The sequence below is a fragment of the Idiotropiscis lumnitzeri genome, chromosome 1, assembly GCF_059441095.1.
Source record: "Idiotropiscis lumnitzeri isolate Australia: NSW breed Sydney's pygmy pipehorse chromosome 1, RoL_Ilum_1.0, whole genome shotgun sequence".
NCBI lineage: Eukaryota > Metazoa > Chordata > Actinopteri > Syngnathiformes > Syngnathidae > Idiotropiscis > Idiotropiscis lumnitzeri.
Window position 1 is genome coordinate 20,401,463 of NC_142391.1, and position 27,992 is coordinate 20,429,454.

The 27,992-nt window shown below is 44.1% G+C and overlaps 1 protein-coding gene across 4 annotated transcripts; it reads left to right on the plus strand.

The window, feature by feature from the left end:
• Positions 1 to 23: 23 nt before the first annotated feature.
• Positions 24 to 27,983, plus strand: LOC148343603 (serine/threonine-protein kinase TAO3-like). 4 transcript variants are annotated; one of them, XM_088284219.1, is made up of 23 exons: positions 24 to 257; positions 1,901 to 2,121; positions 10,983 to 11,118; positions 11,209 to 11,306; positions 12,328 to 12,552; positions 13,411 to 13,482; positions 14,345 to 14,446; positions 14,553 to 14,598; positions 14,724 to 14,820; positions 15,434 to 15,547; positions 16,022 to 16,113; positions 16,189 to 16,282; positions 16,755 to 16,836; positions 18,011 to 18,178; positions 18,354 to 18,539; positions 19,320 to 19,421; positions 22,267 to 22,503; positions 23,062 to 23,190; positions 23,561 to 23,764; positions 24,078 to 24,317; positions 24,714 to 24,926; positions 25,294 to 25,476; positions 26,702 to 27,983. In XM_088284219.1, the coding sequence occupies exons 5-23, from the start codon at positions 12,421 to 12,423 to the stop codon at positions 26,864 to 26,866; spliced, it is 2,658 nt and encodes an 885-aa protein (XP_088140345.1). In that variant the 5' UTR covers positions 24 to 257; positions 1,901 to 2,121; positions 10,983 to 11,118; positions 11,209 to 11,306; positions 12,328 to 12,420; the 3' UTR covers positions 26,867 to 27,983. The 4 variants fall into 4 exon arrangements, with proteins under 4 accessions (XP_088140345.1, XP_088140259.1, XP_088140433.1 ...); XM_088284133.1 differs by lacking the exon at positions 11,209 to 11,306; XM_088284307.1 differs by lacking the exons at positions 24 to 257; positions 1,901 to 2,121; positions 11,209 to 11,306 and adding an exon at positions 10,169 to 10,470.
• The last annotated feature ends 9 nt before the right edge of the window (positions 27,984 to 27,992 follow it).

A 27,992-nucleotide genomic window follows, 5' to 3' on the forward strand; every position in this document is an offset into this window, starting at 1 on the left:
TCGCGGATTAGCCGTTAGCTCCCTCTGACGCTATGTCACGTGTTGAAATCGACGTCAGTGCACTCGGAGGCGGCAACTTGGCCGCCGTGGACTCTTCTGTCGGATGAATCGCATCACATTTGGATGATTATTGAGCTTGCTGCTTGCGTTCAAGTGGGTTGACTTGACGGACGTGGCTTGCCTGCTCCGCGTCCGTCCACGTACGGCCGCCGTGGTCGCGAGAATTTGGACTAGGGGACGCGTCGCTGGTGCTGCTGGTGAGTCGGGTCGGACACACGAATGACAGCAGGTGCCGTGGAGTATTTCGGCCGCTCACGCAATGTGGGTCACCGTGACGAGTGCGTGGACGACCGTGGTGCTTTCACAAGCGTCCGTAGTGGCTGCCCCCCCCCCCTGCACCCCCTCTAATCCTTGCCTTTGATCTAAATGACCCTTTTTGTTGGCGTTGATTCCTTCAATTTAATTCACCCCCCCAGTAAGCGCCATTTTATTTATTTTTGCCGACCGACGCGCTGCGTTCAAAATAAACGCGGTCGTAGTAGAAAAAAAAAGCATTGAAAAATGACGTCATCTCTCCTTTGGAGCGCGCGCGTGAGCGTCAGGCGGCGGAAGCGTCTGTACACGCGAGCGCGGCTCAAGTGTACGTCAGAGGGCACGCGCGTACACGAGCCCGTTTGTTTTTTGTCCTCCGTTGGTGTTAAAAGAAGTGCGCGCGACCTACGCCGGACAGCTCGACTTACGTCATCTCGTCGTATCAAGAGAAAAGTTGTCGCCTCCAACCTCGTGCAGTCTTTGTCGCAAGCAGCACAAATGATTGGTCGCTCGTTTGGTGGGAAAGTGATTGGTTGTAGGTTTGGCAAATGGGAAGCAAAGTTCTTCGGACAAACGCTACGTTTGGTAGAAGCATTTTTTTGAGGGGGGGTCAGTCTCTGTGTAGTCGTTTGCCAGTCAATGTGTTACTTTCTTAAGCTTTCAGCAATCATATCAAAGCAATCACTAAAACATCCTTTTAGCAACTGAAAAACCTCTCCAGACTGAAGGCTTGCATGCTACAAGCGGACCAGGAGAAACTTCTCCATGTTTTTATCTCCAGTAGACTTGCTTATTGTAACCGTCTCTTCGACACCCTCAAAAGAGCATCAAACAGTTACAGCTCATTCAGAACGGTGCAGCTCAGGTTCTGACCACAACAAAAAGATCAGAACATATTAGTCCAGTTTTAAAGGCTTTGCATCGGCTCACAATTAGCTGTAGAATCAATTTTAAAATTCTGCTTCTTGATTAAAGTCCTTCAAACAAGTTTAAATCATATTTTGTTTTACTCCTCGGATGGACGGACGTGGTGACAGATGCATTTTGCTCCGATGATGCCTCTGGTTGTGTCCCCAAAAAAAACAAAAAACAAAAACGTCAGAGCCGCGCGATCTAGTGAGGTTGTCATTTAGTGGCTCTGTTAAAATGTGTGGTGACCTTGTCGTCCTCCAGGTTGAGTACGTTTCTTCTAGTTTTGGAAGATCGCAAAAGCCCGGTTATTGTCTTTATATATTTAAGTTGTTGTATCTGCATCTGCTTGTTATCGATACCAATCAAATGAACTCCAATCACGTCAAAAACACAATTTGGCATTTATTACACTGGGGAACAAAAGTTTTGTCGAGTGAGGTCAGGCGGTCGCTTTGAACTCATTTTTTGAGTTCGGAATCCAAAACTGATTTTGTTTTTTCTCTATCGCATCACGTTCTTAAGCTATAGAATCCCTGTTTCCTTAAAACGTGTATGTAAATAAAAAATAGTTACAAGCGTTGTAACCGACCCCCCTTAAAAAAAAAATCGCATAAAAAAACAAACTAGAACTTCAAGCCAGCATTAATCGTCTTAATTGCTTTCTTTCTGATTGCAGATATTGATTGTAGTGAGCCATTGGGAGCTACATACACCTCTCACCCTCTCAATTGTGACTGCACAAACAAGTTGTCACGTGGCTGGACACGAATTCAATCGGAATCATCTTACAACAACTCATCAATGGAATTTTGCTTATCTGGAGTCTAAGCTGTGAAGAAAAAAAATGTGACCTGCTAGAAAACAAACAGACTGCAGTTTTGGAATCAGCATAATCATGTAAGTCAACAGCATTTTTGGGGGGGATATTTTGTGTGTGTGTGCGTGTGTGTGTTGGGGCCTGATGCCCATTGTGAAAATTCCTGAATTCCAATATGATAGTTAATGTTTAATGGTACAAATTCATATAAAATAACTTTTTTTTTTTTTTTTTTTTGCGGCTTACCAAGAAACATGACATCTTCCTGATTATCCAATTGTGGGGTGGTTAGTCTGGCACGCCTAATATTTGATTGACATGACATGGAATAAGTACTTGGGTGCATCCTGAAACGTTAAACTTGATGTAAACTAGGGCTGCCAAGATTAATACAATGTTGTCAATCCGAATCGGCGACGAGTCGATTAGTTCTCTATTTATTCATTTGGCCCATTGCTTTTCTCTTGAAACAATCTCGTCTAGCGCTTTTCCCCGCTGGCTGTTTGCTCGTCTATAGCGTACATGCGCAGTGGTGTTAATCCGGGTCCTCGGCGATGTAAACGGAAGCATTGTGTGACGTGGCCCGCGAGCCTCAGGTTTGAGAACAGCCTATTTTGGAGAGCCGACCCTTCCCCACAAGTCACCCCCCAATTCTGTCTGTTTCCATCTACGTGATCTACATTTGCGCTTTATTGTCATTTAGTGAGGCAGGGCTATTTTTAGAATGCCTCAATGATGTTTTTTTTTTTTTTTTTTGAAGCCAAGTGGAGCATGCCAGCCAGACTTAAGATGGCCGAGCGTGACGGCCATGTTTAATACTCGTGATGAGAGGGCGGCTGAGCGAGAGTCTATTTTTAGGAACGTCCGAAAGCGCTCTGTCGGAAGACATGTCATCCTGTTGTCTGCGGCTAGTGGCGCAAGCTAACCTACCATCCGCTGTTATTTGGAGGAGGGGGGGGGGGGGGGCGGAGTCCATTCCATTCCCCACCAAGTGGCTGACTTCTTCTTGTGGCAACAAACATGGTCGGCTTCACGCCTCCACCTTTTGCTTGGATTTTCTTTTCTTTCCTTTCTATTTTCTTTCTCTTTTTGTCTCTTTTCTCTCATTTTTCCTTTCCTTTCCTTTTCTTTTCTTTTGTTTCCTTTCCTTTCCTATCCTTTCTAGCTGCTGCCATTCACTCCAAAAGTTACCAGAAGATCCTCGAAGCAGTTGCACAACATGATGAAACACGGAGGAAGTACGTGTTGTGAAGCGATCTTAGACGGCAAAAACCCGTTGAAAACGAAAAGAGGGAAAAAGAAACAGCAATGAACATTTGCAACATTAATGCTTACAAAACAGGAAGTGGAAACGGAGCAAAATAAAAGCAGTCGCCGCGCTGAACATGAGTCGGTAGAAGCAACGCTTCCTGTGTCCGATGACGCTTTCAGAAATGATTGCTTAGTTTTTTTTCTTGGCTTCCAAGACCCGCTGAGTGAGCGATGTGTTCAAATTGGGCCGACAAGAATGTGAATCTTTCAACTTCAACTTTGTGTTTGTGTTTCCAGGAAGGCTTTTAGACTTGATTTGGGCTTTTTCGACTGGCTCTACCAAGCCTTGGTTCGGCTTTTAAATTAGGGTTGGCTTCCGAATGAGTGTTTTGATGAAAGTATAAGAAAGTGCAAGTGGAGTTGGCTCCCTTTTTGTACTATTTTATTTTTGGGGGTTAATGGGTAAAAGGAAGCTTTTTAGCCAAGTTTGCATCCCAAACGCTTGACGCTGCTTCATCTGTTGGCTCATTAGCAACGCGTGCACCACCAACAACCGTCACAACTACCCCCCACCGCCAACCCCCCTCCCCACATGACGCTGCCCTAATGCCGCCGCTGGACGGCCTCCATCGGGTCAAGTGGAGATTTGCCGGCGCCAGATTGCAGATTGTCACTTGATTTTTTTTTTTTTTTCACGCTTGAACTCGTCATGTGGATGCGAGCACTAACGACAGATTGGAGCGGACTCGTGTGGAAAGCACACCGGTATGAATGAAGCTGAAATCATCAAAGCGCATTTTGTGGGCCGTCCTCAGCATGCCTTGCGTCAAGTGACGTAAGACGATCAGATGAGAGGCCAAACATCTTCGAAGAGAACGGGAGCAGTCCAGAATAGAACGAAATCTTCATCTCAATAACTGCCCCGTGTCGTGTTTGACAATTTGAATGATGCTCGACTGCAGTGACCGATGAGCTACTTTATTACCGGCCGCTTTTAAATATCTGTCCACTGTCATAACAACTTTGAGTTGAGACGTGGGCGTATATTAGATAAGTGTTTTTCAATTGTTGCCTTTTGCAATGACTCATGCACAAGGTTGGCATCATGTAGACATTAGAAGATTTAAAATTGTTTTTTTTAATTAAAAATATAATAAAAACAGCAGTGACATCTTGGCGTTGTTTTAAATTAATTTGTTATAGATAATAAATCATAGATTGAGGATCAACAAGCATAAGATTTCGTTCATAAAATGCAAAAAAAATAAATAAAAATCCCAAATCTTATTGTATATCAATATCACACACAAGCGTTAATGTGACACCAAATAATGTTCAACTTTATCAGTGTTGATGCTACGCATCACGAGAAGCTGCCAACGTAGTAAGAAGAAGCGTTTGTGGTAAGCAAGATGGCGTTTATTTTTCTTTGTAACCTTTACTCCCACTCTCGGTGGAAGATTTCAAATGGAAAAAAGGTTTGGAGCTCCTGAATTAATTCAGAAATCTGATGGCTTTAGGGAGGTGAAAAGCCGGATTCTGCAGGCCGTAAAAAAAACAAAAAAAAACTGGCGGCCCATTTCTTGCTTCACGTGTGTGCGTGTCGCATGTACATAATTGATATCGTTGGCATGTAGTTGAAGTCGACGATGACGACAAGAAAGATGACTCAGTGGCCTACATGCACATTTCCTCTTTGGGCTTTCATCTCGCTTTTTTTTTCCGCTTGAGCCGCGTGAGCCTCTTTTCACGCGGAGACAAATACCCCCCAAAATTGCTGTCTCACAGCCGCGATGCACTGATGGGTTTTTTAACGCAGAATCCAGCAAAGACTAATCTGGTGAGTCACATTTTCCCGCAGAGAGCCTTTCTCTTTTTGACACAGGACCCAGCAAAAACATTTTCATGCTGATGTGTCTGAACAGAAGACATCGCATTTAGTCTACTGTGCCTGAATGTACGCGGGAACTCAGCGAACGAAGCTTCCGTTGCATAAAACATTTTCACACAGAAATCCAGCAAAATTGCCGTGTCGTAGCTGTCACGGATGACCCGGCAGCATTTGTCTGTCTCTGCTGACCTTTTTTGACGCGGAACCCAGAAAAAGCAGGATATCGCCGCAATGCGGCCAACTGCTAAACCTGTGCTCTATCAACTTTCCATGGGGAGATCCAGAAAAAATTGTCAGTTTCATATCACGTCAAACATTCAGTTGAGTGCGAAAGTATTCCACGCTTCTGAAATAGATTAGATCAAATAGACAAACCTTTAAGGTCATCAAACAAACAAAACATAAAATCCAGTTTCTTTGGTGGTTTTGAGAGCCGACCAAAGTTTTTGAGACAGATGCTGGTTCTGCTCTATATTTGGCAGAGTAAAATTCTGTTAAGCCATTAATTGGCTGATTCAATCCAAATATAATGAATGAAATAACATGACGCTACAACAGGAAACATATGAAAGAAAGAACATTTCGACTCTTTTCGCTTATTTTGTACTTGTTTCACTTACAACAGAGAGAGAGAGAGAAAAAAATGGCCCAAAACAATCTGCTGATTTGTTCAGTTTTCCTTTTTTGTGAAGGGAAATGTTGAAATGACATTACCCATGTCTTATTTTGTTAACCTGTTAACGTGTAAAAAGCCCAAATCACAGCCAATTTTAAAAGGGGTCATGTTGGCCGATTTAAATCGGCAGACTGATTAATCGGGTCAGCCCCTAAAGATATTTACCATTATGGGGGAAATAAAACCCAAAACAATTCCAAGCTATGTGTCAGTCTACATGCGCTAATCTTTCTCCTACTCTTGATTGAAAAATCCTTGTGGGCTTTAGCGTGGCGCTTCAATGTGCACGCACGCGCACGCACGCTTGCTTGCTGATGAAATGACGAAAAGCTGCGATCATCATTTGAAGCCCATGCACGTCTGTGTGCTCCTTTTTTTGTTTGTTTGTTCTTCTCAATCTACACGTTTACCTATTGGATACTGTTTGGTTTTGTAAAAAAAAAATGTCCCCGTTTGTCATGTTTAAAAGTAGTGCTTTGGTGTCATTTTGTTGCATCCGAGTCCCGCTCTGCCCCTTTGTCGTATGGTGTTCCACATGGTACCGTTTTGGGGCCCTTGCTGTTATCGTTATCCTTCTGCCCTTAGGTTTCATCTTACGAAAACATGGAATTTCCTTCCACTTCTATGCGGATGACGGTCAGATCTATTTCCCACTGAGCAAAAAAAGACGCTTTCTTCTTGAGACCACTTGGGTTTGAAACTGGACAGTGATTTGAAATCTGATGGGCAAATCAGTGCTATTGTCCGATCTAGCTTCTTTCATCTTAGGCGGCTGGCTAAAGTGAAGCTCTTTCTTATTCAGCAGCGCTGTCACTGTTCTTCTGTCTGTGTTTGTGTTTTAATTTGTGTGACACCATATGGAAAGCGCTTGTGAAATGTGCTGTATAAATAAAATTCAATTGTATGGTATATACTGTACATTTATTTGCACCCTCAAAATCGCATTCCAGGCTATAAAACCATCCTGACTGCGTGTAGGATGTGTAGAGTTTTTGTTTGTTTTTTTTCAAAAATTGTCTTTTTGGTACTGATCAGTGAAGGGATCGGTACAAACTTAAAAAAAAAAAAGAGACTGAGGCGCTTAAAGTGATTCTGATTAAAAGGCCTTTATTTTAATACGACCAGTTGACTAAAAAAAAAAAAAGCCACCATGTTTCAAATGGAGTGTCATGAAGCCGCTTTTATACAAGTCGGTCGACATGGAGCAAAACATCGCATCCGGAAACAACCACTAAAACTCAATGACAATTCCTTTTTACAATTCTTCACAATGTTCTCTTCCAAAAGAAAAGGGATAAAATCCAGTTTGCCGTTGCAACCAGGAGACTCTGCCAGTAGGAATTTGTCTGTAGGAATCTTTTTAGTGTGTCACCTCCCCTCCCAGGCTCTCATGAATAATTGAACAACATCGTGACACAGCTGTGACGCTGCGCTGCTGCTGTCTGTGTGCGCGCATCAAGGTGCTCTAAACTGGTGTGTGTCCACCCCCTGTGGGTGCGCAAAATTAACAATGAACTTCTGTGGCAGGCTAATATGATAATGACGCACTTTTGACTTCTTTTCTTTTTGTTCAATGGTGCATCCTGGGTAAAGAGGTGCGCCAAGTGTATTAAAGGGGGTGTCTGGCAAAAAAGTGGCTGTTCTATAAAACTGATTCTTGCAACTCTGGTAATGCATCAAATTGTTTCCCCGATTGCTCTGAAAATTGTAATCGCATTTTTGTTTTTTTTAGGGTGCGTGCAGACTGGCAATGCGGTGCACCTATTCTCTCTGGCATAGCTTCGAAAGTTTGGGGAAGGCTGTTCTAGGAAAAGGTCTATCCGAACTGGTGTGCGCAGTTGTTTTCTCCCGTGATTAGATGTTTTTGCGAGGTGGTGTTTACTAAAATTTAATTGTTGCCGTTTTTTTTTTTTTTTTGGGATGGAAGATGCACACGGAGGGGTGGGGGCAGGTAGTGCGTCAACTCAGACGGGATGTCTTAAAAAGCTTCTGGAATGTTGTAATCTCAACATGGAATTCCCAAGTTGTGGTACGCAAGATTGTTTACCCAAGTTTTTGTGTTGCAGAGCGGGTGTTCTGAATCTGTTGGGATGGTTGAATACGTTTTCGTGACAATGTTGTTCTAGAAAATGTAATTTCACAAAGCTGAGGTCATTCGGGAGGGAAGGACCGGCAGCAGAAAAGGCACGATTCCTTCTTAGGCTGCGCTTAGTCCTCGGCACCTCCAGCAGCATTTGGTCCGCAGACCTGAGGCAGCGAGCAGGTGCGTATAGGGGTGGAGGAGTTCGGAGATGTACGCTGGGGTGAGGCCATGAAAAGATTTAAAGAGGACCAGTAGTATCTTAAAACGAACTCTAAAGTGCACTGGGCGCCAGTGAAGAGAGTCCAAGATTGGAATTATGTGATCCGTCTTCCGAGCAGCAGCATTTCGGACCAACTGGAGGCACTTGAGGGAGGGCTGGCTGACTCCAAATTAAAGCAGACCAACTTGAGTACTGGTACAAGTGCAGTGGTTCCTTAAGATGAAAGTGGTGCGACCACATGGCACACCATTCTGGAAAATGCCACTTAGACCCGACCATCGCAGAAAAGGGCAGTTAGCCACCCCCCCCTGCACATCATTAAGCATGAGGACGCTGTGCCGCAGCCTTCTGAGGCTCCTCCTCATACTGTTTGTTGAGTCGTATCACTTTTTTTTTTTTTTTTTTTTTTCAGCCAGAAATGGATTTTTAGACTGTGTGAAAGCTCGCATGCATTTTCATTGGCTATCACTTGTGACGGGGTCACACGGTGCAACTGGGATTCCAATTTTGAAAATCGGCCACTGCTGAAATCTCCGTCAGAACGCCGACAGCGTGCGTTGGCTTAAGACTGGCTCGCTTGCTTCATGTTATGAATGAACAATGCCTCGGAAATGGCAACTGTGCCATTGGGATACTTCCGCCCCATTTCAACACAAACGGTGGAGCAACACGTGTAGACTGATAATACAACAATACCCACAGGCATATATTCATCCTGAAAGAAAAATGAAAAGTTGTCTAACGGTCTACCCTAAGCCCAATTTTATGTTGTGCATTTCTTGATGTAAAATAATGAAGCGTTAAGTATTGCTCCAGCAAAAGTGTACCAAGTGTACAGTAGAAGCAGTGTTTAGGTTTATTTATTTTTTCTTGCCGTGCCTCCTCAGTTCACAGTTGACCTAATTTTTCTTATCGCGCTGTCAGCAGCTGTCCCAAAAGATAATCCCCAATGTTAAATCTTACTCGTCCGGTCTGCTTGGCGGGGTTAGCGCTAATTAACGTACTTGTAGGAACTGCCAACCAGCGTGGTCGTCGTTTTGCCGTCCCAAGTTGGCGCCAAGCATGTGCAAACGGTTGTTGGATTTACGCCAATGTTGGCCGGGGGCGTTTTGGGGAATCACTCCGTTGCCGTAGCAATGGACGAACTTAACATTTGACTAACAAATGAGCAAAATAAGTTGTGAATGAATTGAATGACTTGTAGACCAAGTGACAGAATGTTTAACTGATTATTTAGCTGAAGAATAAAGCTAAAAAACGAAAAAAAATGAACTAAGTACGCAGCTAGTAGATGGTTTGATCCACTCTCAAACGGATGAAAAAAAATGAACAAACAAACTAATAACGGAAGAATTAACTACTCCGGTAATGGATGGCATTTACTAACTAATTAATTAACTAGAAAGCAGGTTTACTGACCGACTAACCGCATAGCTTGGCTAGCTGGTGGACGGATGCAAAATCTCAGTAACAAATTAACTAGCAATTGGACTGACTGTTTAACTGATGACTTACCACTGTCTGGCTAACTAACAAACTAAATAAAGTAGTTGGATAGCCAGCAGATGGACAGATAGATGGACTGACTGACTGACTCCAGCTATAGCTTGCTGACTCCCGACTGGAATGACTGACGGACTAAGTAAATAACTGGCGAGCGGGCGGGACTGGCCAACTAGTGGATACGCTTTACAAGAGGGGGGGGGCGCAATACCACCATCCCTATCACAATCATTAGCTGGCTAATTTACTATTCAAATCCACTTACCTTATTATGGAGGAAAGTGTTTTGTCAAACCGAATTGAGTTAACGGTTTGACTTCCCGTCTGTTCTCTTGTCTTTGGTACCCCCCCCCCTCCCTTGTAATGGTATGCCCCAGCAGCAGGTGGGAGGCGCAGGTTACGTGATTGCATGCTTGAACTCTCATTGCTGTCTCACGTCTCTTCATACACAATCAATGATGTTTAAATAAACCTCTGCCGTTTGTATGCCCGGATGATTAATTTTCTTTTTTAGGGGAACGGGATCGGGGGCCGACAATTTTTATGAATAAGGCCAGAGGATCGAGGCCAGGAGGTTAGGCAGAGGGCAAAAGACTGACCGGCAAACAACAGGGTCAAGTGTCCAGCTCTGCTAAATAGCGAACGGGACATCTAGCAAACTAATTACTCGAATAGTGAATAGGCTGAGCCACCAGCTCGCCGCTGCTGCTGACTCGTGAATCACCTGTCAGGGGTTGGCAAAGCTGGATTTGAGCAACTTATGACGAGAACGAGGGAGCAAAGTTTCCCAGAGGCTCCTGCCAGTGTAGGTTTGCGTCGTAAATGATTCAGGGGGCATGCTCTTTATTTTTAGAAATCTATACCACGTGTGCGTAGACAGTCATATTTTTATCCCTCTCAGCCCTCTGCGCTTCTTTTATTATTTAATGTGCGCTTATGCTTGGATCAAGCTGAACAAAAGCACACAGGCCGTGTTAAAGGGGAAGTCAACTCCAAAATGTTGTTGCCAATCAAACATGTTATATGCGGCGCCACGAGTTACCTTTGCAAAATAGGAACGAAGTAGTAAAATGCCGCCATTTTGAGCCTTCTCAGCGGCGGCCATTTTGCCACTGAAAACAACATTGCGGTCGTTCGGGCTCAGGTAACGACCGATCGCAGCTCAACTCACCAATGTCACATGACCTAATCAAGAAAACAGTTCCTCTTGCAGGATGGTAGTGGAACTGTAGCGGTTTGTTGGTAACCCTCAGCGGAGGACTTTGCGCTTTTCTGCATCGTTGTCATTTTTTAACTTTGGATTCCTTCTTGTTGCAGGAGGAAGAAAAAAATGTCATCAGCACGCAGAAGCATCTGCGCGAAATCTGCTTCGGCTTTCAAGTGAAGACAAAAGCGACGAGCTGCTGAGACAAAAGCCACAAAACAATCCCGCCACTGCTACAGTCACACACAGGTAGATGCAAAATAACGGCTGTCATAATTTAATTTAGACAATTTAGAGTGTCCAATCAACCTGCCAAGCATGTTTTTTTGATTGTGGGAGGAAACTGGAGTACCCGGAGGAAAGCCACGCAGGCACGTGGAGAACATGCAAACTCTACACTGGGCCGGAGCTGGAATCGAACCCACGACCTCTGCACTGTGAGGCCATCGTGCTAATCAGTCGTCCATAAAAACATAATTAATTCAAATCAAGCAACAACAAAAAATCAAATCAAATGATTTTAAATATAAATGTTGTTTTATTGAATTTAATTGATGCCTGAAAAAAAATCATCACAAGTTGCTTATTTTAGATTTTTTATTTGAACAATTTTGGTATTTTATATTCTCTTTGTCTGTCTTTTATTTTAAAAATGATAGTGAACTTTGTTCTTAAATAGATTTTTAATGACTTTTCAAGTCATTCTCAAAAAAGCTTGCGCATAAGTTACATGTTTTAGATATAATTTCTTTTTTTTTTTAATGACTGTTTTCATAGAAATCATGTTAATTTAAAAATTCATTTAGTGTACAAGAGGTGTATCAAATTTATTGAGGTAAAAAATGTAATAAAAAAATAAAAATAAGTAAAAAAAATTACATATTTAAATTGAAGGATTAAAGTTAAACTAAAAGCATTTAATTTTTTAATGCTCTATATGTTCCCTTTATTATTTGTTCTTGTTTTGAAACTAAAATGCAAGAAAAAAACTGCACATCTTCTCGATGGTGGGCAAAATAAGCATGAAAGCGTGAAAGCGCGTGTCGCATGTCACGAAGTGGGTCAGCGCGGCTGCATGTAATGAGCAGATGCACGTTTGAGGACCTTCACGTCTGCCAACTCCGACACGAGATGCTCTCCGTTGTCTTCAAAAAATAACACGGGCTAGCTGGTTGAAGGCAGGAAACACTCCACGGTCGGTCGCTGGCGTCATGTGAAATGAAATGAGACAAACTTATTCTGCTCCTTTGCCTGGAGCCGTGTATTGCCATTAGAAAGGATCTGAATGACCAAAACGGGATGAAAATGCTATGTATAAACACCCCAATCGAAATAAAAAAAGGGGCGGTCCATTCCTTTTGCCAATTGGTGCGAGCTTCATGTAAACAGTCCAATCGGAGTAGCCAGGCCACATTTCACGTCTGTACAGACCTAACGTTTAGTTTTTTTGCTCTGCAGTTTTTCTTGGTGTGGCCGGCCAATGAGCCCGTGGCGGGCGTCCGCCGGCGGTCGCAGCAGTCGCGGCGACGTGGCCGCCAGCGCCCCCTAGCCATGCCGTCGTCCACACGTAAAGGGGCGCTCAAGGACCCCGAGCTGGCCGAACTCTTCTTCAAAGACGACCCCGAAGACGTCTTCTGCGACCTGCACGAGATCGGACATGGCAGCTTCGGGGCCGTCTACTTCGTAAGTCAAATGACGTCGAGTTGGCCCAGGTCAGGGAAAAGCTTTCATGGACCCGTGTCTGACAAGTTGTTGTCAGCCATTTTGAGCCTCGTCATGGACGTATATCGTCACCTGGGTGGCCAGCAAGCAGAGCGCATCCATGTTGTGTTGCCGCTTCTTCAGACAACTTATGTAATTTTATTGATTGATTTATTTATTAATTTAATTTTTTTTGCTGAAAAGATCATTATCCATGCTTTTTTTTTGGGGGGGGGGCACAAGAATCCATTTGTGTAATAATCAGAGCCTCGCTGAGATTAAAACTCACTGGTAAATGGTGAATCGTGACTGACTGAGGTTAGGTTTTCATTTCTTGATGGCCTTTTCTCATGTGTCGCGTTTTTGATGCTTCTGAAATCACAATGCAGACGATGAGTAGGACACAGAGATAAGAGAACGTTTCGAACTTGATACTCCTTTGCCGCAAGGACAGGGGCTATCAATGTATTCAAGTTGGATAACGATAGGCAACGTAAGATGGCTGCCAGTGATGTCACTGCTCGCTCCGGCGAGGAGGAACGCACCCTTTCACAAGAGCTGCAGCTGTAACAAAGTGCTTTTCCGAACATTAAACGAGTAAAAATGTAGCTCCCACAGTGGAATTGCAATAAGAGGCCAGAAATTTGAAAGGAAATGCATTGCAGCATCCATTTGAAACGTTTTTAAAAAAATAAATAAATAAAATGAGCGCAAACACTGCAAATCCAACACAAGAGTCCAGTGGTCTTGGTTCAATCTGCATGACACCCATTTCAGTAGCCATAAATTGCCAATCGTTTTGAGATGATGCTCCACAAATGCGTCTGCATTGTCGCTCAGGCCCGCAACTCGTATTCCAACGAGGTGGTGGCCATCAAGAAGATGTCCTACAATGGCAAGCAGACCACTGAAGTAAGTCACTCACACGCACGGACACACACACTTCAAACCCAAAATATGGTTCAAAAGCCTCATTTGAAACCCGAACCCGAGTTTAAAACGAGACTTTTCAGATGTGAGTGGTTGTCGTGCTCGTGATCTCTGCTTTCAAATTGGAACCAAAAAAAAGTTGTCAGCAATCCCTGCGTCTTCCTTTTTGACAGTTTTCCAACATTTCAAAATAATTCAACTTTGTTTTAATGGCAAACAAAATCCAAAAGTTGCAGACAGTGACCATGCTCAGCAGCGTCTTTGAAACTGAAATTTTCAATGGTAGTTCCGTCAGATTACAAATTGTTTTTTTTTTTATTGCAATTTTTTTTTTTTTTTTTGAAAGGCCAATGCTGATGTTTTTATTATATCGGTGTTGATTTTCAGCCCGCACGATCATCGGTCCATCCTTTGTTTGAAGCTACCATTTTTACCCACAATTTTTCAATTGTTGCAACTTGAAATTTGTTCGCCATGTCTAGCATGGGTAGACCCACCAAAAAGTTCCGGGTTAAATTCGCCGTGTGGAGAACTACCAAACGGTTTCAAGTAGCGGCATCATGAAAGGTGCAGGAAGCCTGCCTGCCATTTTAGTTTGAATCAGCTTTTTTAGGTTCTTTTTGAACTTTTCCAGAGCTACGTACTTCATGAAGGAACTGCCACTCGGGATTTTGTCCAATTGCTCTGAATTTTGCCGTACATTCACTCGTCAAATTGCCAAGATCGTGAATTTGGGTACAAGATGGCCAATTTTGATTATTGGCCACAAACCAGAAGACCAGAGTGGTCACTTGGCAACTTTGAGCGACATGATTGCAATCACTGCTGTGGTTTTGTTGCACAGAAGTGGCAGGACATCATCAAGGAGGTGACATTTTTGGGGAAGCTGCGGCACCCCAACACCATCGAATATAAAGGCTGCTACCTGAAAGACAACACTGCCTGGGTGAATATTTCTTTGGATTGATTGGCTCGTATGTCTGGACAACGCCACTTGTCTGTCAAATGGACGGAATACAAAATTAGGTCTTCTTTCTCGTGTCTTTCAAAAGCTGGTGATGGAGTACTGCCTGGGCTCCGCATCGGATTTACTTGAGGGTAAGTTTGTTTTTGACTGGTTCCTTTAGGTCATTGAATTGATATTTGCGTGTGCGTGTGCGTGTGTATGTATATATAAAATGTCATTTCTTTTTTTTTGTTTTTTTTTTTTTGGCCGTGTTAAGTTCACAAGAAACCACTGCAAGAGGTGGAAATCGCCGCCATTACCCACGGTGCCTTGCTCGGACTGGCTTACTTACATTCTCACAATATGATTCACAGGTGAGTATCAATCTGATCATCACTTGTCGTTTGTGCTACACGGCCGAGCATCCTTTGCTTTAAATGTTAAAAATGTTAAAACAATCGAGGAAAAACGGTGATGGGTGCATTCCTTTGGACAGCGTGCACGTTTCCGATGAAAAGTATTTTGCTTGATTTTCATCAGCTGCAACGTCACTGCATGTTTTTCTCCCTTTTGTGAATGATTTTTGTCTGTACAGCAGCACAAATTGAATTAGCGGATGGAGAGATTTGTTTTTTAATCTCAAAACAGAATTATTTACTCGTGAATAAAATATAAAATTGCAATTCAGTGAAAAGAATAAACCTCCAAATGAAAATACATTTTGCTTTGGCTCCAGTACGAATGAAAATAAAAAAAAAAAAGATTGTTTTCTTCTTTTATCCAGGACTTTTTTTTTCACCCATTTTTCAAATAATACGAATTTTTAAAAAAAGTTTAAAAATGTAAAAAAGGAACCCAAAAAACTTTTTACATGTTTTTTAAAATGGCCTTCACCTTTTATGAAAAAAGAAGAAAAAAAAAAAGGTTTAGTTTTTTTTTCCCTGCTGAAAACGTGAAGAGCAAAATTGTCGTTGTGTGCATCTTCAGAGACGTGAAAGCGGGGAACATCCTGCTGACGGAGCCCGGCCAGGTCAAGCTGGCCGACTTTGGCTCCGCCTCCATCGCCTCGCCCGCCAACTCCTTCGTGGGGACGCCCTACTGGTGAGACTGTCAGTTTGAAATTTGGCTTGTGAGATTCTTTTGCGAGGGTTTCGCATTCCCACGTACATGCTGAGCACGTTACAACTTGGTTGGCGCTCGTGCACAATTTGAGGAAGTATTCACATTGTTATTGAAATGTTAGCTGGATGCCAGTTCACATATTTGCAATGCTTAAAGGAATTTTGCCACCCACGTAAATTGTGTCTACTCAAGAGAACGTGTCCTGGTATTGGTCTGAAAATTAGTGCAAATGGAACATCCTTGATATCAGCATTGAAGTTCGTTGCTATTTAAGGAAAACCAAAGTGGACCTATAACAGGACCTTTCATAAGAAGGATTCCGAGTTGTTTTTTCTTGTCAAAAAACGCAAAACTAAAAAGGTTGTGCAGTTTTTTTTTGTTGTTGTTTTTTTTGGTGTTCATTTCAACGTGGAAATTGGAATTGTGATATGTCATTTGTCTGCGTGTGTTCAGGATGGCCCCCGAGGTGATCCTGGCCATGGACGAGGGCCAGTACGAAGGAAAAGTGGACATCTGGTCCCTCGGGATCACCTGCATCGAATTAGGTTGCCTCCCTTTGCTTGCCGCGCTGACCGAAATGCGATTTTGCTCTGACCTTGTTGTCTTGTGTTTGTTTCCAGCCGAACGCAAGCCGCCGTTGTTCAACATGAACGCCATGAGTGCCTTATATCACATCGCGCAGAACGACTCGCCCACCCTGCAGGCCAACGAGTGGTAAGGCGCCAACGTGTCATACGCGTCTCATTCCAATCCGTACGCTTCAATGTTATGTTATGGCAGTTCATTTTTAGTTGACGTTTGTTCCTTTGAAATTCACTTAGTTTTCATTTGTTACCTTATTTTCTGGACTATAAGTCACTTTGGAGTACAAGCCGGCTGTGTTCAGTCATTGTCAGTTGTCTTTGTAAGCTAATCTTTACTTTTGAATTTGAAATTGTTAAGGAGAAGGATCTATAGGTGCATAACTCTAGAGTGTGCCCTCTTGTGGCTGTCTGTGAAGAAGTCGCTCCGGAGTATAAGTCACAGGACCAGCCGAAAAAGTGTGATTTATAGTCCGGAAAAGACGGGAGTTTTTGTCTTTCCAAAAATTTCTGGCTCAATGAACGAGACCACACCGGTGCAAAATAGTGATGAGGATTGATTCCTGTCCGTCTATTTTGTAACGTGCTTGTTTCTATTGATGCAGGTCGGACCCTTTCCGGAGCTTTGTGGACTACTGCTTACTGAAAATTCCTCAGGACCGACCCTCGTCGGGGGAGCTGCTGCGAGTGAGTGGTCGCGGCCGCACTTCCTGTCACGTGGACTCCAATGTGTCTTTGAATGAGTGGACCAAGATCAGGGAACATCTAAAAAAATCTTAGCCCTTCTCATGCTGGAGTTGAGGCAAACCTGGAGTGAGTCATCTGAACCTTCTGGCAACTTCCTGGTGGGCCGGCTTGCAATAGTCGCACGTTGGTTCCTTCTGTTTTGAAATCTAAGATAATGATCGCTTTGTTGAGCAAATGTTTTGACACCAACTCATAACATTGTCCCCAAGTCACAAGGAACAGCAAAATTACGTGACTCCAAACTATATTGAATAGTAGCGAAAAGCCGTAGAGAATTGAACTGCAATCGAGGATGTTTTTGGTTTTAACTCAAAAATACATCCAAAAAAGTGAAGAAAAAAAGACAAATATTTTTTTAAAATATTTTTTTTTAAAAATCGGAAATGGAAAAATCTGCAAATGTTGCCAAATTGTGAACGTTCGGATAGCCGAGGAATATATATCTGTAAATAATCAGCTGGAGCGAACACTTTATTTTATTTTTTTTTGTCATAGACCCTAGCAAAGTTATTTACGACTCTCGCAATGTGTGTTTCTCGTTTTGTTTTATTTGACTCCATCCAAAATAGTTGATCAGTTTAAATTTTAAAAAAGAAAATCACTTCATTTTTTTTCTTTGACTGCATCGTAAATAGCAAATCAATTACGATAAACAAATATTCTTGTTGTTTTTTTCTTTCACACCTCATGTATCCAAAACAATGAATAATTCCAAAGTGTAAAAACGCTCAAGTTTTTAATTTATTTATTTTAATCTGCCTAAGCGAAATTCTAACTACATAAAAAAACATTTAAAAAAAAGAAAAACTCTCTTTGTGTACGTTTTTCATTTTGATTGAGCTGTTTTTTATTTGAATGCTTGTGCCTTTTTTGTGCTATTTGGAACCATTGTTTGGCAATATTAGAAATGTTGACGTTACGCTGTCAGCAGTTGATGCACAAACGTCGGTCCAAATAGCAAACTGCCACAAATGTTAAATAATGATGACGAGGAAGCCCTTTCCTGTGCCACTCGCAAGCGCCCTCTAGTGACTCTTTCCTGCATTAGTGAATCCAACGAAAGCGTTTGTCAAGTTTTTCTTTTCCTTTTTCTTATATTTTCCCTCATCCCTAGCACGACTTTGTGCGACGGGAGCGGCCGCCAAGGATCCTGCTGGACCTGATCCAGAGGACCAAAGACGCCGTGCGCGAGCTGGACAACCTGCAGTACCGCAAGATGAAGAAGATCCTTTACCAGGAGAAGCACAACGGACCCGTGGCGGAGAGCCAGGAGGACGAGGAGGTGGGCTCGCTTAGACTTCGGCAAACAGAGAAACCTGTAAAAGTTCTCCAAAGGAAAAGCCCAGCGTGCTCGCTTCAGGCTCACTTTGGAATCGTTTTACAATCTGTTCGTCCATTCGTCCGTCCATCCAATCAGTAGACACAAATCTCACATATGTGACTTTGTGGACTGGCAGGACAGCGAGGCGGCCTGCTGCAAGATGAACAGCGTGGGCAGCAGCCACTCCATACCCAGCACCTCGGTCAGCACGGGCAGCCAGAGCAGCAGCGTCAACAGCCTGCAGGAGGTTCTGGACGACATGAGCGTGATGCACCCGCATGACTTTGGCGGCACGGCGGACTGCTCCATGCACGACGACAAGGTATTTCTGCCCGCCTGAATGGGCCGCGGAGCCAGGTTTGCTTGTTTGCTTCACTTAAAATTTCCAGACTGGGACCAGGCTAGATTGAGTACTAGCGCAAATTATGTGGTATGAGCAGGTGGTGCCTTCTGCCTAAACGGGCTGCGTTTGGGTCCTCTGCAGATGCAGCCAAGTTTGCTGGATTTCTGTATTCTTGACATGTGACTTTCCTGCTTCTACCAGGTTAGTTTTGTTTTGAACAAACTGAGGCATTGAATAACTGGCATGCATCTGCAGGTGGATTTTACCACCTAGACGGGCTGCTTGGAGTGGATGTCACAACGGCAGCATGTTAACTGAACCCCCAGATTTTGTTACTAGCATCTTGCCACCAGGCTAAGTTTGTCTTGAAGCAAAGCAAGGGATAAAAGGTGTGGCGCCAGCAGGAGGAGTTTGCCACCTAGACGGGTTGCATAGAGTGGACAGCAGACAACCCAAAGTTAGCATATTGGCTTTTTTTCCCCACCATATTTTGGTTGCCCGGTTCAATTTATTTCAAAGCAACTAAGAAAGGGAAAAAAAATGTGTCTGATGCCTAACCATGCTTCCAGCATCCTGAATATGGTTCCCTCCCCAAACAGCTACCCGACTCGGCTTTGTCTTGATGAAACTGAGTCGGAACAAATGCAGCAGCCGGGAGAGTTTTCTGCCTAACCGGGCTGCGCGATCCCCTGCATGTTACGTTTCATATTTCTCTGGAAAAGACAGAGGCAAATATGCTGTTTGTTTGTTGTGTGCCAGGATCTGCACTACAAATGGGATGACAGCATTCACCCCAAGAGCAGCCAGGCCCAAAACTACAAGAACCAGGCCCGCTTTGCGACCATCAAGTCTGCATCCTTGGTAAAAAAAAAAAAAACGTTTTTTCCTCTGCTAATTTAGTTTAGTCACATCATTTCATGCAGAAAAAAGCAGAGTAATACAAAACATAAACTTGTGGTAAGACATCGAATACGTGGCATTTTTCTGCCTAAATGGGCTGCAAAGGAGACTCGGTGGATACGTCAACATATTAGCTGTGTCCTCTCACTTTGCTGCTTTCTGTACTGCTGGTTCTATTTTGTTTGAAGTGATGTGTAGCTGCAGTCGGGTGGCAGCGTGAAACACCCCGGTGAATATCTCAAAGTGAGCTTATCTGTATCCTCCTTTTCACATTTTTTTTTTTGCTCTTTCATGGACTTCCTCCATGGCCGATTATGGCTTCCAGCACCGGGAGCACAACACAGGTTCTGCCTAAACAGGCTGCATGAGATTTTTAGTGGTCTTCTCAACATTAGCTGTAAGCCCACATTCCATTTTGTTCCTTTCTCGCCAGCGGGCTTGATTTGTGATTTTCTTGAAACAACAACCGTGTCAAATCTCCGGCAACAACAGCCGCCGCTGCCGCCTAAGTGGGCTGCGTGGTGCGTTGAGTTTTTTTTTTTCTTTCATTTCTTTTCATTCTCTCTTTTTCTCATTGCGTGTCTCTCGCTCGTCTGTTGTCATAGAAACAAGCTGTAGTAAAGTAGTAAGAAGTCGTCAGGCTTTCACATGGGCTTTTTTAAACCCTCTGTGAACTGATGCGTGCCTGAGAGTGTGTGAGCGCGTGCGCGAGGAGTTTGGATGACATCATCTTTTTCCCGCATTCTCGGGCAGGTAGACAAAGAGACAGCCGCTGTGCATTTGTGCAGGCGTCTCCACAGATTGGAATGATGACGATGATGACGACGGCGTCCTCGGCCAGTCGGACCGGAGTGAACGTTGACAGGATTGGGGGGGGGGGGGGGGGGGTTTGCAGGCGTTATTCCAGGTCAAAGCAAAGCTCGCTCATGTTTTTTTTGCATCTACACTGTTCTCTAGCGTTGAAGCGCATTTGTTTTTGTCGCAAAGGATGAGATGAGCACCATCACACAGTTCAAAATGGAAAGTCAAGAATTAAATTCCTCAACTCAGATTGCACAGCAATGAGGTGCAATTTGGGATTTGGGGGGAAAAAAAATGGAACTGTGATGGGGTCGATTCAAAAAGGTCACACGTCACTTTGTGTCATTTGATTTTGCAGCATTTGGACTCAATTCTTGTTGCTTTGCAAATGTGTATTTTCCCAGGCAGAACTTGCTTTTTTCTCTCATTTATTTATTTATTCATCTATTCTTTTCAACTCCTTCCACTTGCACTCCACTTTTCGGATCACAGTGCCGTCCTTGATTTGCGCTTCCGTGTCCCAAAATTGACAATCAATGTCATTTGGTGGAAAGCATCAAATGGAAACGCATCGGCTCGACTCATTTGATTTCATTCGCGTTCTCCCGCTGCCAAAAGGGTACAATTTGATGTCAACGCTAGGTTTATTATTTTAGTAATCGAGTTCATCTGTCGAAGAGTCCAAAAATCCGATGAAATGTTCAAACCTTGATTGCAAAACAACACAATATTTCTAAGTGACGTGAAGAAAACGTACGATTAGGATTTAGTCACCGGCTTGGTCCAAGAACATTTATGAGACATTTTTTTTTTCCAAAATCAAAACCAACATTTTCAAATGGCTCATTTGATACACGCACACACAAAGAGAATCAGTGCGCTTTCATGGACGATTACACGAATCAGTTTGGAACAAATTGAAGTTGTTGCAAAACGATTCATCGATGACCAAACGAGTTGTCGATTCACGTGCTAATCACTGAATTGTTGTATATTTTAAGAGTGCATTGCATTTGCAGAAATGGCTAAAAAGGTGACGGGAAGGTAGGCGGCGCCAAATGCCCGGCACGGCGCCCGCAGGGTTAACTCGGCTGCTGGCTATTTGCCCCACTAACATGAGTCCCCCCTCCCACCCCCAACCCCCTTCGCCAAACTCCGGTCAAAGACGTATTCATTTGACCCACCTGCCGCCCGCCGCTTAGCGTTGGCGCCGCTCAAAGGAGCGCTCTGTGCTCGCCTCGGCCTCCGCCTCCTTTTTGCGTGCCCTGGGCGCCAACCAGAGTCGGGCGGGCGGGCGGTGAGTGTCGGCCAGCTTGCGCGCGGTGCCAGAGGACACTGCCCGGGCCAGAGTCCCGGATGCCGCCGCCGCTGCCGCCGCCATGTCGGGTCTGAGGCGTTCAGCCGGGGTGTACCAGAAGATGCGCGGCGCGGATGCTCAGCGGCCCTTCCGTCGTCAGGTGTGACCTTCGGCGCAACTTGACTGTGCACGTTTTTCGCCTGAATGATTCAATTGTTCAAACATAGAACATCCGACGTGCTGCAAGTTGCAATGCTTTGAATTTTTGGTTTTGCAAACGCTCTTTTTGTTTTTGATGACGATGCAACGTGGACGGTTGGACAAAGGTGCCGTTTTGGGGTCTCCTGAAAATTTGGAAGGAACATCTCGAGAATGAGCTGAAGAGTTTGCCGTGTAGAATCCTGGCAAGATCTTTTGAATGGGATTGGGAAAAGCGGGAGCGGCTAAATCTCAACAAGTCAAATTATTGTTATTGCATAATTGCCTCGGTCGTTTTCCAACATTTTTGAAAGACCAGGGAGAAAAAAATGAAAACAAACCCAGTTGCCTCCAATCAAACATTTTTTTGATGTTGCTCCATAATCCAGTCTGGTTTTTATTTATTTTTGTTGTTTTTTATGTCGACAGTCAAATATTCTTTGATGAAAGCCGGTTCCTCATTGTGGACTCCAAGTGAAAGTTTTTTTATTTATTTTTTTTGCCTCTCAGGTGACCAAGCAGATCCACGAGCACGAGCAGGAGAGCGAGCTGCGGGAGCAGATGTCGGGCTACAAGCGCATGCGGCGGCAACATCAGAAGCAGCTGATCGCGCTGGAGAACAAACTCAAGGCCGAGATGGACGAGCACCGCCTCCGGCTGCACAAGGAGGTCGAGACGCAGGGCAACAACGCCTGCGTCGAGCTGGAGAAGCTGGCCAAGAAGCACGTGGCGCACGCCGACAAGGAGGTACACCCAAAAAAGAAAAACAAGAACATTTTGAAATGATTTAGTTAGCTTTTTATCTTATTTTTTATATTCATTTCCTATTACGTTTTTTTCCCACTTTTATTTCTTTTGGATTTTGCCGATTCTGGTGCTGCAATGCACAGGGAAGTGTTATTCAAATGAGGGGGGCGGTGCTAGTGTGTCTTGGGTTGAACTATTCGTCTATTGGTTGATAGATGTGTCAGTGCAGATAGCGCCACCTAGCCAATATGTGAACAGTTCAACCCAAGACGCGCCTTAGCCACATGCTGCTTCACTCAAACTTTCCTACTTGATGCTGACTGCGGTGAAACCTTTCAGGCTACCGCGCGAAGGCAAAGGACATGCTAGCTGCCAACATGACTTGGGGTAGGACATACTAACGTGCTCATGTGCTAACTCGCGCAGGTGTGTGACGTGCTGACGTCAAATATGTTAATTGACCTAAGCGTAGGACATGCTAACATGCTAATGTGTGGAGGCAAAGGGTGTGCTAACGAGTCGAGTCAAAAGGACTTGCTAACATGCTAACTCGCGCAGGCAAAGGTGTCGCTGGCGGAGGAGAAGAAGTTCCAGCAGCAAATGGCGGCGCAGCAGAAAAAGGAGCTCAGCACATTCCTGGACACGCAGAAGAAACAATACAAACTCTGCAAGGAGAAGATTAAGGAGGTAAGCTTGGCATTGGCATCGTTGACGTTATTGTTGTCCTTGTCGCCGTCATTAACCTTGTTGCTGTTTCTGTTGTTGTTGTCGTCGGTGCCGTTATCGTTGTTCATGTCGTCGTTCCGCTGACGTTGTCGTCATTGATGTTGTCATCGTTGTTGTTGACAACGTCGGCATCCTTGTTTACGTCGATGTTGGATGACTTGGATGTCGTCCATGTCGCCGTCGTTGATATTGTCGTTGATGTCCTCTTTGACGTTGTCTTTGTTGACATTGTAGTCATTCACATTGTCGTTGATGGCGTCGTCGTCCTCGATGTGGCAGTCGATGTAGTTGTTAATGTTTTGGTCGTTGACGTTGTTGGATTTGGCGGCAGGAGATGAGTGAGGACGCAAACACGCCCAAGAAGGAGAAGCAGGAGCGTCTGTCCAAGCACAAGGAAAACATGCAGCACTCGCAGGCTGAGGAGGAGGCCGACCTTCTGGCCCGCCAGCGCCTGCACCTGGAGCGCCATGCACGCGCATTCAAGCGTGGCGCCCTGCTCGCCCGCCACCGTCTCGAGCAGGAGCACATGCGAGAGGTACTCGCCACAGACATGCATGCATGCCAAAAATAAAAAAAACTCCTTCCCCGCCCGTCAAACACTCGCTGTAACCAACAGATTAGCATCCAGATGCTAATCGCGGAAATTTTTATATATATTTATATATATCTATATATATAGTGTAAATTCAATCTAGACTCTGGTTTAAGTAAAGAGCCACTGCTAAAGACGACATACAGATTGGGAGTATAAAAAGGTTTTGGACATTTTTGGATTTGAGTTCCCCGTTAAGATGAGTTACATTGGGAAAAAGTCAGCGGTTGTCATTTGTTTCGCCGTTGTGTTTCAGGAGCTGAACAAGAAGAAGAGCCAAAAGGAGCTGGAGCACGCCACGCTCATTCGTCACGACGAGTCCACGCAGGAGCTGGAAGGCCGGCAGCTGCGCAGCCTCCAGAAGCTGCGCGAGGACCTGATCCGCCTGCAGCACCAGACCGAGCTCGACAACCAGATGGAGTACAACGGCCGGCGCCAGAGGGAGCTCCACCGCAAGCATGTCATGCAGCTGCGGCAACAGCCCAAGAACATCAAGGTGCGTCAAGATGAATTGGGTCAGTTTGTCAACTGGATGAGATTTGAGCGGTTGCTTCCTCATAAAATGCGTTTTGAATTTGCTACCTTTTCTGCCTTTGATTGTCACAGCTACGATTTAGGGCTGCAATGATCCATTTTTTTAATCCGTCCAATATTTGGTTAATTAATTAAGGAGTCTAATTTAAAATGAATTAATTCATTTCAATCCCTTTAGTCAAAAATACGACCATATTTCATATTGACAGTGCATGACATAAATTGTCAGTGTTGAATCCAAATCATACATTTGCTTTTACTATGATGAACATTTTTGCCGTTTTTTTTTTTTCTTTCTTTTTTTTTTTAATATATTTTTAGAAATGTAACACAAGTTACTGTTGTGTTTGTGGTGCAGTCGCTGGAGCTGGCGATCAAGAAGCAGTTTCAGGACACGTGCAAGGTGCAGAGCAAGCAGTACAAGGCGCTTCGCCACCACCAGATGGAGGTGACGCCCAAGGGCGAGCACAAGGGCGTCCTCAAGGTGCTCAAGGACGAGCACACGCGCAAGCTGGCCGTCCTCGCCGAGCGCTACGAGCACAGCATCAACCACATGATGGCCTCGCAGGCGGTGCGTACCCACAACGGCGCAGCACGCAATTGCACCAGCTTTTTTCCAGGGAAAAAATACATTTTTAATCATCGATGAATCCCTCCATTATTTTGTCAATGAATCGAGTAAAAATAAAAACAAGAGATGATTTCATTTTCATGACATGGACATTTTCCATGCAAGATTACAATTTCATTTTCCTTCAAGTCCTCTTTTGTTTTTTTAAATACATTTTCTCTGACAAAAAAATGCCTTGCCATGATGAATGTTCCCAACTTGTTGTTCCAAAGCCTTTGCGCCACATAGATGTTTTTTTATTTTTTTTGGGGGGTGGAGATGAAGGCCTAACGTTGTGCTTTTGATTTGTCGTGGTGTCGCGGGTCAGCTGCGCTTGGACGAGTCCCAGGAGGCTGAGTGCCAGGCGCTCCGGCAGCAGCTGCAACAGGAGCTGGAGCTGCTCAACGCCTACCAGAGCAAAATCAAGATGCAAACAGACGCGCAGCACGAGCGTGAGCGACACAAGCTCGAGCAGAAAGTCTCGCTCCGACGCGCCCACCTCGAGCAAAAGGTACACCTGTGCATGTTTGACCTGAAAGGGAATTTCACAGGTTGCAACTCAAACCCTAAAAATGATGATTTCAACAAAAACGATAGCGACTTTGTAGTGGTCATTGCTCGGGCCCGAACTAGAGCTGCTAGAAGCTCACTTAGGACTACAGGCATGTCGGGTTCCTGGCACATGGACATTTTTTAAATGGCACAATAAATCTCAAATATATGGATCCTAATTGTGAACTTTGAGCAGGCTCAGCAAACTGCAAAATGTTGTCAGGTTTCCAATCTGGAAAAGCTCTCAAAATTGCAAACAAACAACTGTGATGACTTGCCATTGCTCCAGTACAGCGACTGGCTTGCATGTGTGTGTCTACGTGTTTGTGTCTTTGTCGCTCACGTGTGAATCTGAATGCGTGCTTGTGATTTATGCGATGATGTCATGTTTGCAGACAACAAAGGAGGCAGCCTGGGTTGTGTTGCTTGTCGCCCTCTGCTGGATGCGCAGGGGTGTGGCGCTCCAACACAATGATGTCATACTTGTGCGCGTGTAGCCGTCACTTTTCTCGTGTGAGAAACTTTGGTGGGAACTTAGATTTTTCAGACAAAAAGTACAGACAGGAATTGGTTGCTTTTCCCCCCTTCTTGTTTTCTTGTCACATTGTCTACACTGACCCGAAACAAGTCATCGACGAGGTGTTATTTCGTAATTCATTTTTTAACACTTTTTGGGGGGCGACAAAGTCTCTCGACAACTGTGATCATACAAGGCTTTGTTGTTAATAAGTTTGAAATTGGTTGGAAAAGGGAGTGCAATGAATGATTCATGACAATTTGAATTAAACATTTCATAGTGGATTTATTTTATTTCATTTTTCCTCCATACTAAATAGCCGTACGACGCTTCGCACAGACACTCGATCACAGGCCGTTCCATTGGAACAATGGAGAAAGTTGACATTTTTGTCCGATTTTTGACTCTTTAAAATGTTTCAACTGCCTTTATTTTTAACACATGGACATCATTTATACAGTTTTGTTCTTTTATTGCAACTCTTTTCAGTGACATTGGTCCTGCTGGGTTCAACGCGAAAAAAATAAAAAGGAATATTGTGACGTTCCTCCAAAAAGGACCTGAACCGGAATGTGCTATGTATCGGGTTCTAACGTGACATGGATCTTAAGTGTAAAACGTGAAATAAGAAAGCGGGTGGTGTTGTTGTTGTGGTTGTTGCGGTCAGATGGAGGAGGAGCTGCTGTCTGTGCAGAAGGATCGCACAGAGCGCATCAAACTGTTGCTGGAGCGCGAGGAGCGCGAGCTGGACGCCTTTGACGCGGAGAGCGCGCGGCTGGGATTCGCCAATTTGGCCGTCGCACTCGACTGGGCCAAGGACGACTACAGATGAGGGGCGGGCGCCGGTGCCTTAGGCCCCGCCCCTTCCCCCTTCCCCCTTCCCCCTTCCCCCTTCATCCTCGTCGTCGTCTTCGAACTGCAAAACCATGTGAGCAACATTCGGAGCCTTTTTCCTGCACACTGGCAGCCAACGTGAAGAACGAGAAGACGACGAGTACGAATCGTCATCGTAAGGTGACCTGCGGATTCTAGCACAAAGGGCTCGGTAGCGCACGCAAGCGCCACATTTGTACCGAAGGATTTGACTGAGAGCTATTACTTATTTTCATATGTTCTATTTTAACTGCAGTTTCACAAACTAAAACAGATGTTTTCCCTTCTCCGATTAAGTGTTCCGATTTTCTTCTTCCGCCGACGACTGCATGCACTTTAAATCACGGCCGGCAACCGATCACGCCCGGCGCAGCAGGAAGAGCGCAGGTGTTGACACACTTTCGGTTCGATTTGTAAATAAAGTGCTGATGACACAACACGCGCACGTCTTCTTGTACACTTGGCATTCAGTCGCTACATTGTGCATGGCCGCATTTTGGGGAGGGGTTACAAAAGAGTTTCAAGATTTATTCTTTTGGGGGGGTGCGCTTGTTTTTATTTCCAATTTGGCCTATTTGTAACAAACATTCCGTGATTAGAACGAAACTCTTTTTGGATGTCATATCTCCCCGTAACATAAAAAAATTGTCACCAGCGTTTCATAACAGTGTTTCGTAAAATGTGTTTTGCAAACTGGATGTTTACTGTTTAAGGTGGAATATTAAATTGTACCGTTTAAAAAACATGTTTAAAATGTTTTCACTCTAAATTCTCTTTGAAAATAATTTCGTGACAATTTTACTATTAAAACTAATTTTGCTTTTTTTAAAATGCAAATTTGTAAAATCATCCGCTTCAAAGTTTTTTGAACAACTTCTGTCAACTTAACTTTTACTTTTTTTTCCCACGTGACCCTTTTTACACCATTTTATTCAACAATTGCAGTCACTTTTTGCAATGAAATGAACACATTTTTCATTCGAATTGTGACATGCCCAAAAAAAATGAAAATGTCTTTTCATTTTCTGCAACTGTGGAGTGCTATTAAAATTAGAACTTTATTTTTAGTGATACCAGTACAAGTG

Excerpts from the sequence above, each read along its gene's own strand:
- LOC148343603 (XM_088284219.1), top strand. The coding sequence starts at position 12,421 with ATGCCGTCGTCCACACGTAAAGGGGCGCTCAAGGACCCCGAGCTGGCC. Across the intron at positions 16,837-18,010 it reads CGTCGGGGGAGCTGCTGCGA|CACGACTTTGTGCGACGGGA; the intron begins GTGAGTGGTCGC and ends CCTCATCCCTAG. Across the intron at positions 18,179-18,353 it reads AGAGCCAGGAGGACGAGGAG|GACAGCGAGGCGGCCTGCTG; the intron begins GTGGGCTCGCTT and ends GTGGACTGGCAG.